At 39.3% G+C, this 13,813-nt stretch overlaps 1 protein-coding gene across 1 annotated transcript in view; it reads left to right on the top strand.

The window, feature by feature from the left end:
• The window catches only part of LOC137331322 (plastin-1-like), a 140,914-nt gene that overhangs the window by 95,526 nt on the left and 31,575 nt on the right, over positions 1–13,813 (top strand). Inside the window, exons 5-10 of the mRNA XM_067995043.1 lie at positions 2,600–2,732; positions 6,671–6,752; positions 7,188–7,353; positions 7,943–8,085; positions 10,188–10,280; positions 10,377–10,569. Of these exons, the coding sequence (XP_067851144.1) occupies positions 2,600–2,732; positions 6,671–6,752; positions 7,188–7,353; positions 7,943–8,085; positions 10,188–10,280; positions 10,377–10,569 (810 nt within the window). The remainder of the gene's footprint in view (positions 1–2,599; positions 2,733–6,670; positions 6,753–7,187; positions 7,354–7,942; positions 8,086–10,187; positions 10,281–10,376; positions 10,570–13,813) is intronic.

The following is a 13,813-nucleotide window of genomic DNA, read 5'->3' as shown; positions in this document are numbered from 1 at the left end:
ACACTGGGGAGAGCTCCCCTGCTCTTCTTCGAAATAGTGCCATGGGATCTTTTACATCCACCTAAGAGGACAAATTAAGGCTTCAGTTTAACGTTTCATCTGAAAGACGGCACACTCCAACAAAGCAGTACTCTCTCATTACTACACTGGAGTGTCAGCCTAGAATTTGTGCTATAGGTCTCTGGAGTGGGTCTATGAACCCTCGACCTTCTGACTCAAAGGCAAGAGTGCTATCACTGAGCCATGGTTGACACCTAAGCTATACATAATATCAATTGGGGCTACCCAACTTGATACTGTTGTATCCTCAAAAAATTTTTGTTGGAGACAGAAAAAAAATGTCTTCAGAGGGGGCACATTGCAAAGGGGATCATTTCTTCTGTATCACTCCAATCCGTCTTCCTCAGTCTGTATCAAAACGAAGACCTGCGCATAGAATGGTGTAGTCCTGTAAATGAGGATAATTTTTTAATAAAAGATCAAAACCACGAAGTATTTTTACAAATGAATAATTAAACTATATCAACAAAATGAAGGCAAAACTCATTTTGTTGGTTTTTAAAAATTTATTCATTCTTAATATCCTCAGAATTTCTAATAGTCCATATGTTTTTTTCTCTGACTGCCGCTATAGAAGGAATAAAAGACTGAGCGAGGTCAGGAGTACCACAATTTTGAGGTCATTTAAAAAAAAATAGAAGGGTTTTGGTCAGGCTCAACTTCAGGAACAGAAAACTGTGAAAACTTGGCTTCAGAGCCACCATATGGTTGCCAGGGAAAGTTTGTTCTGTAGCAGCTGTGATAACTACTGCATTGTGAATTATTTTTATGTTGTTTTCTCATGATTAGATTAACCTATAAATTAATTATTGCTAAAGTACAACATTTGATGTAGCAATAAACGTAATTGGTAACACAGTCTCATCACTTTACCTGATTTGTACTGGTGTTGAGCGGCTGAACCAATAGTCCTCAAAGGGATTGCTGGAGGCTGCTCAATAAAACAGCCCAAAGATATTTTTAACTTCCTTATTTTTGTGGGGCCAGGAGGAGCAAGCCTGCTGCTGACCTGCATGAGCCACCCACCTGCCCCCGCCCACCCCAAGATTGCTTCCCTCCCCACTTCCCCTCACTCCGGACTCTTACGCTCAGCCAGTTCCATGTAGGAGCTGCCAATTTTCCACTCTCCTCAACCAGCAAGCTGCCTCAAAGCACTAGTTTGGTGCACACAGCTCACTGGCTGCACGCAAATGAGGCCCGGACCTCAAAGTGGCTCAGGCCTCAAGGCAGTACCAGTGAGTGGGCACACTCTGGCTGCCAACCACTCTGTGCACCTAAACTTAAAATCTTTATTAAAATCAAGGCTCAACACTATTTCCTAATAATTTTTTTAATCACCTCTAAATTGTGGAACTCCTGACCTCCCTCAATCTTTTACTCCTTCTATGCACTGTAGGATTTTAAAATATAGACTTGGCATCACCTAATCACTACTTCCTGATTTACCTTGTCTTCCTGTTCACTCTTTTTAGCCTTGGAGGTATTTTGCACAAATGACCCTTGGCCTTTCACTGACTTCTCAATTTTAAAAAAAGTCCTTTTTACTCAAATTGCAAAATATTTTAAATATCTAGAGCAATAACTGAATTTACTTAACAGTGGTTCGCAACAGAAGCTTACACTGATAATCAGCCCACATTTGGAGGCGTTTAGGTTGCTACAGGAACCATATCTACAAGCATAAACATAGGTATCCTTTTATCAATAGGAAATGTAAATTGGATAGCTAATGGATCTGTTCATCCTTGAGAGTTGTGGCTAGAGAGAGCTAAAATCCAAGCATTTTGATTTGAGATTGTGGCAGTAGGAGTTGCGTGGTGCGTGTCAATGTACCTTGTACAGGAGATCCATCCGATTTCCATTTCTTTTCTAAAGGCTTTTTTTTAACATTAGAATAGTCCAGCTCCCTCTTCAGGCTGGAATTGAAATTATAATACATTATCATGATACATAACTTTTCTGTATAATGTCTGAAGAAATGTTTAAAAACTATTCTGATCTTGTTGGTGGATGGAAAAAAAAGTACTTAGCTGCACAACTTAATTTAGACTACTGTGTGAGGCAGATGGTGAGGATAAATATTCTTTTACATTTGATGTCAGTTTTCTGAATTTAAAGAAAAAGGATGTATTGTTAGGAAACTTCTCACATCTTAGTTGGTACAAATTTATTAGTTGGATAGAAAATATTTCAAGGCGTCTTGTGATTTACAGGAATGTTCTCAAAAGTTTTGCACTGCTTATAAGAGAGAAAGGAAATTTAATTTCTAAAAGCTGTGAGAAGTATTTTTCATAAAAGTTTGATTTAAGGTACTAGTGAATTTCATCAAATACCGAGAAAAATGAGTTGATGCCGTCTGCTGTAGGCTTGACTTAATAACTCATCTGGTACTTTTATTTATTATTAGCCAACTCTTGTTTGAACAGATCTTGTCTCTAATGAGTTTCACATGTTCCTCTATCACATAATTCCCTAATCTTTTTCTTTGTTTTATTAAATGTGACTATAATTGGCTGACATATATTCTCTTAACTTCCAGAGGAAGAGAAGGTTGCTTTTGTTCATTGGATTAACAAAGCATTAGAAGGTGATCCTGACTGTAAACATTTGATTCCTATGGACGCTAACAGTGGTCGTCTGTTCAGTGCAGTTAATGATGGAATTCTTCTATGGTAACTTGTTTTTTTCCTCTTATGTTTTTATTGTGTTGATGAAATAGTCACACCCCGTATTGAAGCTTGGCTGGTTTTTAATTTGTTCCTTTTTTGTCACTTCTTTGCTCAAGAGACCAAGCAGGTGACACACTCCTAGTCCTTTGCCAGTGCTACTTTGTAACTAGCTGCTGAGTGGTGCATGAGACTGGTTTTGGTCGACTCATTTGCTGATAGTTCTTTCTTTGTGAGGAGGTGCTTCATTGCTCCCCAAGCTGGTTAGACATATTGGCATAGAAATTCGGCCTCCTAAGCCTTGAGTATGGGGTGGGCAGGAAATGCATGCTCATTACAAGCCAGTAGTGTACTGCCCGCCATATTGGTAAAGGACTAAAAATCATCATACAGTGCCCCCTTTTGTATATGCAGATAAGGGGTCTAATGCCTGTTTGAAGCTCCCACTGCAAGATTGGTTTGCCCTTGAGGCAACCGGCGCTGGCTGCACTCAGGAATACCAGGTCTACGTGCGGCCTAACGGACGGTTCTTAAAGTGACTGCCTGTTCGGCTGCAACCAACATGGTAAGATTTTAAAATATACTTATTTGAATGCGGAGCCGGGAGGAATAGGAATGCTGCTCCTGACCCTACATTTAAAGAATGCTGGCCACTGCGCGGCCACCACTTCTCCCCCTGTCCAACCCACTTCCCCCCTTGCTGGCCACCTCTTTCTCTCCCCAGTTACTGCTACCTCCCGACTTGATTTTCTCCCTTCCCAGTCCCCTTTATTCACTTACCAAAGGTCCGCTGCTGCAGTTGCAGTGGTCCAATCTTCCATCCCGTTTTGCCGTGGAGTTATGTGGTTACTGTCCGCAATTGGCCTACTCGATCATAATGAGGCCCGAAGCCCAATATCGGGTGCACCTTGGGCCTCACCATTCAGACGCAGTAATCGCTTCCTGTGCCCAAATTTTTAGGCTGTAGAGATGACTAATATAGCAAGTGGAAACACATGATACTATGGGTATAATATTCCTGCAGGTTACAATCAGGATTCGATTGGTGATACCTGCTGTAGTAACTGTTTTTACTCCATTGTGGTCCTAGTAAATAGTCTACAGAGCTGGTAAAGAAACATCTTCCTGCAACAACTGACAATTAAGATGACATAACATGCTTCCTTCAGCAGTAGGGAAAATAAGGACAAAATATATAGGTTATTTGTATTATTGATAGATTCTACTACCCACTGATTTGTTTGAATTTACTGATGAACTGCCCTGCCTTGTGAAATGTTTTTCAAGTCCCTTCCCAGCTTTTTCCCATCCAAAGTTAATTGTAAACAATTTTACAACACCAAGTTATAGTCCAGCAATTTTATTTTAAATTCACAAGCTTTCGGAGGCTTCCTCCTTCGTCAGGTGAACATCGTTCACCTGACGAAGGAGGAAGCCTCCGAAAGCTTGTGAATTTAAAATAAAATTGCTGGACTATAACTTGGTGTTGTAAAATTGTTTACAATTGTCAACCCCAGTCCATCACCGGCATCTCCACATCATGGCCATCCAAAGTTGGCACCCAACCTGAGACTCCCATCAATGCACAATGGCAAAGACTGAGAAGGCAATCTACTTCAAGGCCCATCAATAACTGTCTCTAACACATTTGTTCAAAAAAGAGCTAGATAGACTTTTTCCTTCCTTCTGCCTTCCTTCAAGTAAAATCATAAGAAGTAGGAGTAGGCCATACGGCCCTCGAGCCTTCTCCGACATGCAATAAGATCATGGCTGATCTTCGACCTCAACTCCACTTTCCCGCCCTATCCCCATATCCCTTGATTCCCGCAGTGTCCAAATATCCATCGATCTCAGTCTTAAATATACTTAACAACTGAGCACCCACCGCCATCTAGGGTAGAGAATTCCAAAGATTTGCAACCCTCTGAGTGAAGAAATTTCTCCTCATCTCAGTCCTAATTGGCCGACCCCTTATCTTGAGACTATGACCCCCTAGTTCTAGACTCTTCAGCCAGGTGAAACAGCCTCTCAGCATCTACCATGTCAAGCCCTCTAAGGATTTTATACGTTTCAATGAGATCACCACTCCATCTTCTAAACTCCAGAGAATATAGGCCCATTCTATTCAGTCTCTCCTCATAGGACAACCCTCTCATCCCAGGAATCAATCTAGTGAACCTTCGTTGCACCCTCTCTAAGGCAAGTATATCCTTCCTTAGGGAAGGAGACCAAAACTGTACACAGTACTCCAGGTGTGGTCTCACCAGCACCCTATATAATTGCAGCTAGACCTCCTTACTCTTGTACTCCAACCCCCTTGCAATAAAGGCTAACACACCATTTGTTTTCCTAATTGCTTGCTGTACCTGCATGTTAACTTCCTGTGGTTCATGTACAAGGACACCCAAATCCCTCTGACTACCAACATTTCTTAGTCTCTCACCTTTTAAAAAAAATCTCTGCTTTTCCATTCTTCCTACCAAAGTGAATAATTTCACATTTCCCCACATTATACTCCATTGGCCATCTTCTCGCCCACTCACTTGACTTGTCTATATCTCTTTGCATCCTCCTCACAGCTTACATTCCCACCTAGCTTTGTATCATCAGCAAACTTAGATGCATTACACTCGGTCCCTTCATCTAAGTCATTGGTATAGATTGTAAACAGCTGAGGCCCAAGCACTGATCCTTGCGGCACCCCACTAATTACATCCTGCCAACCTGAAAATGACCCGTTTATTCCTACTCTCTGTTTTCTGTCCGTTAACCAATCTTCAATCCACGCTAATATATTACCCCCAATCCGATGAGCCCTAATCTAGTGTAACAACCTCTTGTGTGGCACCTTATCCGGTGCCTTTTGAAAACCCAAATATACTACATCCACTGGTTCCCCTTTATCAACCCTACTAGTTACATCCTCAAAAAAACTCTTAATAGATTTGTCAAACACGATTTCCCTTTCATAAAACTGTGTTGACTCTGTCTAATCATATTATGATTTTCTAAGTGCCCTGTTACTGCGTCCTTAATAATAGATTCCAGCATTTTCCCTACTACTGATGTCAGGCTAACTGGCCTATAGTTCCCTGTTTTCTCTCTCCCTCCTTTCTTGAATAGCGGGGCTACATTTGCTACCTTCCAATCCATGGGGACCATTCTAGAATCTAGGGAATTCTGGAAGATCAAAACCAATGCCTCCACTATCTCTGCAGTCACCTCTTTTAAAACCCTAGGATGTAGGCCATCAGGTGCTGGGGGTTTGTCGGCTTTTCGTCACATTAATTTCTCCAGTACTTTTTCTTTACTAACCTTAATTAGTTTAGGTTCCTCACTCTCATTAGACCCTTGGTTCCCCACTATTTCCGGTATGTTATTTGTGTCTTCTACTGTGTAGACATATACAAAATATTTGTTTAACGTCTCTGTCATTTCCTTATTCCCCATTATAATTTCTCCTGTCTCTGCCTCTAAGAGACCCATGTTTACTTTTGCTAATCTCTTCCTTTTTACATACTTGTAGAAGCTCTTACAATCTGTTCTTATATTTCTTGCTAGTTTACTCTCATATTCAATTTTCTCCCTCTTTATCAATTTCATGGTCATCCTTTGCTGACCTCTAAAACCCTCCCAATCCTCAGGCTTACTAGTTCACTTACCATCTCTCTCCATTGGTCCAGCTGACATTGGGAGCTCACTGTGTGGCTGGGGAGGGGGTGGGGGGTGGGTGTTGGGGGGGGGGGGTGGGGAGTGCACACTCGGTAATGTGTTGTATCAGTATGTAAAATGCTCTGATTGGCAGATTTGTTATGCCGTTGAGCCATTTCTGAATAAGGTTTCTTGATCTTGGATCAATGATATATGGCGACTAAACACAAAATATTTTCTTTATTGGGTCATAGTTTAACCTTTTCACCAAAAATCTCTTCTTTTCTGTTCAGCAAAATGATAAACTTATCCCAACCAGACACAATTGATGAGCGAGTAATTAACAAAAAGAAGCTAACCCCATTCACAATTTCTGTAAGTACTATCTTGCCATCAACAGTTGTTTTAAAAGTAGTATAAGGTACCTGATACGTTGCAATTTTATTTATATCCTGCAGCAACATGCAAACTAATGTGTATTTTTGAAATTCTGGTGCCTTTGCTCAAAGGTACTATGGAAAACTTTCTGCTACAGACAATGGAAAGTGGATTTTGTAAACAGAGGGTCAGCCTTCATATTCAGCTGACTGCTGTGTTTAATAAATATTAATTTGTGTTTATTGTTCTCCATGATAGTGGAAACACCAACAGTAATGCGCCTGAGGAAAATTCACTTGTTGATGCCTTCCTAGAGAAATGTCTTTTTAATAGTCATATGCTACCGATGTGTATTGTATGTATACATAATTGATGTTTTGAAAACAATATGGTTGTTTGAGGATATCACGGCACTAATTAATTCTCCCACAGGAAAACCTGAACCTTGCTTTGAATTCTGCATCTGCCATTGGATGTACGGTGGTGAACATTGGTGCACAAGATCTGAAGGAAGGGAGACACCACCTGGTGCTAGGCCTTTTATGGCAGATCATAAAGATTGGCCTCTTCGCTGATATTGAGATTACCAGGAATGAAGGTAAACAAGAAACATGGATAGCATCTGCAGTCCCATCTGGCAGAATATAACACTCAATGTATTTAAAAGAAAAAACACTGTGTTTTAAAGGGATAATCACTGCTGTTTTGGGCAGGGAAAAAGTCCAGAAGAACTGTGCTCATTTTCATCACTGTATTCTTGCATGCAAAAGACCTGGTGATGTCATGGCATGAGAAGAATTATTATTGTACGTTTATTATCATTACTGCAAATACTTTCAACAATTTTGAGATTTGATGATGCTCCTTTAAAAGGCCTTGTCTTCATAGTAATGTCTTTCAAGGTACTTTACCATGTTTAATAAACAAAGGAGAGTGCAGTTAAGCAGCTCACCTTTGTGATGAAAATGCCATTTGTAAGTTCGTCGTCTGCTTCGTAACTAATGTGGCACACTTCTTTCTGAACGTTTAGAGCAAGGCTACTCTTGGGGATACCTAAAATTTTGTCTGTAGCACCATGATGTTAAATATATGATTTTGTGGTTTGCGATAACCTTTTCTGCATTAATATAGTATTTGGCATCCTGAGAAATTATAAGATGCTGATGCAGTTGGTTCTTTGATTCCAGCACTAATTGCTCTGTTGATGGAAGGTGAAGAGTTAGAGGAGCTATTGAAACTTTCACCCGAAGATCTAATTCTGCGTTGGGTCAATTACCATCTTGAAAATGCACAGTTTGAAAAAATTAGCAACTTCAGTCAAGACATTAAGGTACTTCTAGCATTTTCACTAAGCCCTTTCCCTACTACTGATACCAATTCCCATTGTTATATGTGAGGTATCTATGGCAACTTTTATCTCTGTTCTTCCAGATGGGTTTGGCAGAAATGTTTGATATGTCATATAAGGACAAAAAGCTAACTACTCAAAGGACAATTTGGAACACAAACACTTCTGCAGACTAGCACAATAAATTTCAACTTGTTTGAAGCATTCCAAAAAGAAATAATGAAATATATAGATTACTATATCAACAGGCAGAAGTGGATTCTAGGCTTGGTGCCAAAACAGGAAAGAGTTGAGAATCTTCTGTGTGGATTGAACATGGGTTTGAATACAGCAGAGCACGCTTCATGGGTTGAATAACCTCTTTTGTATATTTTTGAGCAAGTCATTTTTATATTTAAACAAAGAGGTTCTTTCAGTTTTGGATGTTAGTTCACCCACTTAACCTCTCTATGCTATTCATCACTAAGAAGCTGAGAGGGCGGGCAGGTAAGTTGCTCCCAACCCTTCAAGAATGGGAAATACTGACCTCTCCCTCCCCTCTCTTCAATATACAGTCAGTCTCCCTGGTGCCTTTTCCTTAACAGATTTTGAAATTTTTAAGGGCTGAAAGGGTGTGAGCTATCTATTTTACGGGTTTAGTCTTCAATCAAAAAGGCTGCAAGGTGTTTTGTTCCAAAGTATGATTGCTTTATTAAGAAGATTATAATAAGTAACAAGGATGTTAAAATACAAGAGTACAATTAAACATACAAGCTGCAAAGTTTATCACTGTACAAAGCTTCGAGGTGCACCTCTCAAAGTTGTTTGATATTAGTTGAGCAGTCCAGCCTCCCTCCGAGAATGTTCTAATCAATACGAAGATGTACTCGTGTTTTTAGACACATTAGCTCCATATGGGCTGTGTGCAAACATCAATGCCTTTCTCTGTCTTTAAACATTTGTTATTCATGTTACTCGAACCCCCCCTTATCAAAGTTGCTCAGGGTCTATACGTACAAAGACTCCCCGGACATCTCAGATAACTGAATACCTGACATCATTAGCCTCCCTTATGATTAGTTGCCTTCAAGTTATCAAGAACTTTTATCTTTACCCAAACTAGAGATGACTCCCCTTTCCCATCTTATGAACAGGAGATGGGAATGATACCAGATGACTCAAAGAGGCCCTCTCTTCACAAAGTAACGCAAAAGCTTAATTTGGATGAACAGAAAGCCTTTATTCACAGGGAAAGCTAATATAATGATATTATAGAAAGGTTAGCAATATTATAGAAAGCCTGTGTAATGCTTTTCTTACAAAGGGGACTGAATATTTGGACAGTTTTAGAAGAATTTAAAGTGTGTTGGCTCTGAACGTTTCTTCAATTTGAATGATTTCTAGTCTTCCATGATGTTTGGTTGTGACTACTTCAGGGTGTTTCACTTCTCTGTTTTAGACCTTCAAGTTGCTGTAGCAGTACTGATTTGGGATTTTGATCATAATAGATGAGACCCCTAAAAGCTGTACCAAAATTTCTGGGGAATCAGATTTTAAATTATTTTTTGCTTACCAGTTAATAGTTCTCAGAACTTGGGTTTATTTATTTATAAAGTTGCATTTTATTTTCATAACCCAAGAAATGGCCAAGTATTATAAATATGACCTTGGGTATTAGGAATTGAAAAATTATGTGGCATTGTATCGTATAAATTGGAAAGGAAAATTTAGCTTGATATAGCACATGCAGGCACCATACCATTATTTCCATTGACTTCAATGGAAATAAAAATCAGGAGAGATGTAAAACGGGCTGCCGATTTGCTACCACCCGTTTTACATTATTGCACAAATTCAGAATGACCCCCACTGATTCATTTTACATACCAGCACTTTGCGTAGCACAGAAGAACTATGCAAATATGTACAGACAGTTGTGTGCTGTTCTGTATTGGCAATACTGAGTTGAAATCTGAGTATCTGAGAGTGCGATTAGAGTTCCTGCTGTTTCCGTCTAGTATTACTAGCTGTCCCCTCCCTAGAAACTTTAGAGATTGTTTCATCACTGTAATCCAACTTTGGTTTGATATCCCACTTACTTCTAGGATTCCAAGGCTTATTTCCACCTACTCAATCAGATTGCACCCAATGGAAAAGGTGATGAAATGATGATTGAGATAGACATGGAAGGTTTTAATGTAAGTTTTATTTGGTGCTTTTTATTAGGTATTTGTCCTCTTTTCCTTTTTAAGAAAGTATTTTTATGTCTAATTGCACTTTTCATGATCTTACAGGAAAAGGATGATCTTAAGAGGGCAGAGTATATGCTGCAACAAGCTGATAAATTAGGCTGCAGACAGTTTGTTACTCCAGCTGATGTTGTCAATGGTAATCCTAAACTTAACCTGGCCTTTGTAGCCAACCTGTTCAACAAATATCCAGCACTGCACAAGCCAAACAAGGAGTACGACCTCACTTTGTTGGAAGGTATGAATGTTGGACATTGAGAAGTATGTAGCTGTATCTAGAATGGAAACCTGACTTGAAAGGGAACTAAACCCCTCAGAAGAAACCATTCTTTTCATTACTTTTTTGCTCTTGTTTACTCCTCTCGTGCCTCTGTTGGTTTCTTGTTCCTTTGGTCGAAGCATTGTAAGCTCCCTTGTTTCATTATTTACATGAATGATATATTGACAGGCTTTACACATGAACTGATTACAGATTACATCTTTGATCCATAATTCTAAGTGTGTAAAGATTGCTGTGGCAATCCTGGTAACATGGTGACCTACAATATTCTGCTCCATGAGTCAATAGTAACAAAGAAACATTCTCATCATTAAATGAAGAGAAAGTAAGTTATGTAGTGAAAAAAAAACTTGATTCAAGTTTCCAATGCCCATTTAGGCATGATTCAGATTAAATCATCAAAAGAGATACTATGACTATTTGAAATCTGTAGCTAGTTGTTCTGGACAAGGCCATTGTGAGCAAACTTGAGCTTACATTACAAGGTGACAGTAAACAGAAATGTGTGTGAAATGAGCTATGTGTCCCAATAATCTTGTTGGGGTTGGTGAAATGCATAGCTAACTAAAGGGAGTGCTTTATAATGAGTTAGCATTGGAAATTATTCTGCAGAAACACTTAACATTAGACATTCAGTATGACATTTAAGAGATGTGCATAAGATTTCTATTCTTCTTCTCCTCCTAACTTTCCCTCTGATTTTTCTCCCCGTACCTCTCCTGCCATGAAGGTGATCATACATGATACGGTACTAGTCCTCTGGTATCTTTCCCAAATGGCTAGTTTCATGTATCAGCCTGGACAGTGAATGTTGGCAAGCTAATTGACATGATAAGGTGCTATATAATTGGCCATGGTGACCATTATAGTTAGAAAGAAAGAACTTGCATTTATATAGCACCTCAGGACATCTACTTTACAGCCAACGAAGTACTTCTGAAGTGTAGTCACTGTTGTACTATAGGGAATGTGGCAGCCAATTTGTGCACAGCAAGAGCCCACAAACAGCAATGTGATAAATGACCAGATAACCTGTTCTTTAGCGAATGTTGATTGAGAGATAAATATTGGTCAGGACACCGGGGAGAAATCCTCTGCTCTTCTTCGAATAGTGCCGTGGGATCTTTTATGTCCACCGGGGCCTCAGTTTAACATCTCTTCCGAAAGACAGCATCTCTGACAGTGCAGCGCTCCCTCAGTACTGCACTGGGATGTCAGCCAAGATTATGTGCTCAAGTGTCTGGAGTGGGTCTTGAACCCACCTCCTTTTATCTCAGAGGTGAGAGTGCTACACACTGAGGCACGACTAATACCTTTGGGATCATTAGAATGGAGCCCAATCCTGTCTTCTTCTGGGCTGACTCATGCACATTTCTATTAAAGTGCCGTTTGGTTGAAATGTAGAAACTTAGGCAATCAAAGGTGATTTTTAAACTTAAGCTCTCTGTGGTTGAAAAGGCCCTGTAGCTCTTTAGTACAGCATTGAGTTTTTATGCACTTTAAAAAGTTAGAAGTATAGTGCAAACATTAGTGTTCAAATTCTCGTTCAGATGGAAGCTAACATTTTTGCCAAACCAATTTTGCATTCTAACTTTAAGCAATATAGGCTGACATTCCGGTGCTGCACTGAGGGAGTGCTGCATTGTTGGAGGCATTGCCCTTTGGATGTAGTATTAAACCAGAGTCCTGTCTGCCTGTTCAGATGAATGTTAGTTACCCTGGCACTATTCAAAGAGGAGGAGGGAATTCCTTCTGGTAACCTGATCAGCATTCCTCTCTCAACCAATACCATCAAAACACAGATGGTCATTTATCTCATTGTTGTTTGTGGAACATTGCTGGTGCAAAATGGCCACCACATTTGCCTGCATAACAACAGTCACTGCACTTGAAAAGTAATTACTTATGTGAAGCGCTTTGAAATATTTCAACATTGTGATAAAGCAGGTATTTTTTTTTCCAATGCAAGAGTGCACAACAATCTGCAGTCAATGCTTCAACAGTAAATAAATACATTATGGTGGTTTGATTCAGAGGGATTCATTGAATAATGGAGCAGTATGCAAATGGTCAAATAGCTACAAAATGTGTTTTGTTTTTGCTTTTTTTTTTGTATTCCCGTTTTGCCTTGGTGAATGCAGATTTGACCCCTCCCATTGTAGGTACTGTATTTAGAACCGTTTCATGTGCTCTCACGTCCCTCTCTCTCCTTCCCCCCTCCCTATGCTCAATCTTATTTTTTCACAACTGTTGATTTGCTTTGATAACAGGGCAATTTCTGGGCGTTCTTTGCTGATTACACAGCTGCCTTTCCTGGAAACTGCCATGATTGTAACATTGAGTAACAGACCATGACATTGACTGTGGATGTTTTTTTTCTGAAGCTGTGCTTTACTCACATGTAAATATAGGAAAGTAGTGACTGGAAACAAGTTACAAAGCAAATATTCATGTGTGTGGTTCTGGTGCTATAAATGCCGTTGAAAGTTCACAGAACCTAAAGATTGAATTATATAGTGTATAGTTTTTGTTGTTGTTTTCCATGTTTTTTATCACTGTGGCAGCCCACCTGAGCATGTTAGTGGTAATTTGAGGTAAGTGGAAAGGAATCATGCTGATGTTGACTTTTTGATGTGAAAATATACAACACTGCATTAAGGGTGCTGCTGTGTGAAGATTTTATTTTTCAATCGTGTATCGCCAATGAGGAAACTATACGCTATATATTACTAAAATTAAGGATGCATTATGGAAAATTCTTCCGATTTCCTTTTACACCCATTAAATTTGAGTAACAGGTATCAATTGATTACATGTTTATACTCACTTATGAAAGTGAATATCAATACTGGTTGTCATTCACGACACTTGTCAGTAAGGAAGGTAGCCCTTGATGATGTTTCCTCCTCCTTATTGCCTCAGTGACTGAGCTCCATGGGAAATTTTAACCTCCACCAGATTTTTTTAAAAATTGGATTATTATATTTGTTGTTACTTTTGAATAAGTAGCATAGGCCAGTTGCATTTATAATTTGAATACAAATTGTATGATGTGCTTTATGGAGTATACTTAGAATTTTAAAAAGTACTATGGTTTTAGTGCACAAGAGTTTTTAACATTTATTTGTTCAAATAATGCATCTTTACAACTTGCTTGTTCCTCTGATTTTCTCTGCAATATTCAGCATGCAGTTTTTTTGTG

This window comes from Heptranchias perlo, chromosome 13, assembly GCF_035084215.1.
Source record: "Heptranchias perlo isolate sHepPer1 chromosome 13, sHepPer1.hap1, whole genome shotgun sequence".
Classification (NCBI taxonomy): domain Eukaryota; kingdom Metazoa; phylum Chordata; class Chondrichthyes; order Hexanchiformes; family Hexanchidae; genus Heptranchias; species Heptranchias perlo.
Note: the sequence above shows the minus strand (reverse complement) of the source record. Positions and strands in the feature narration are given on the sequence as shown.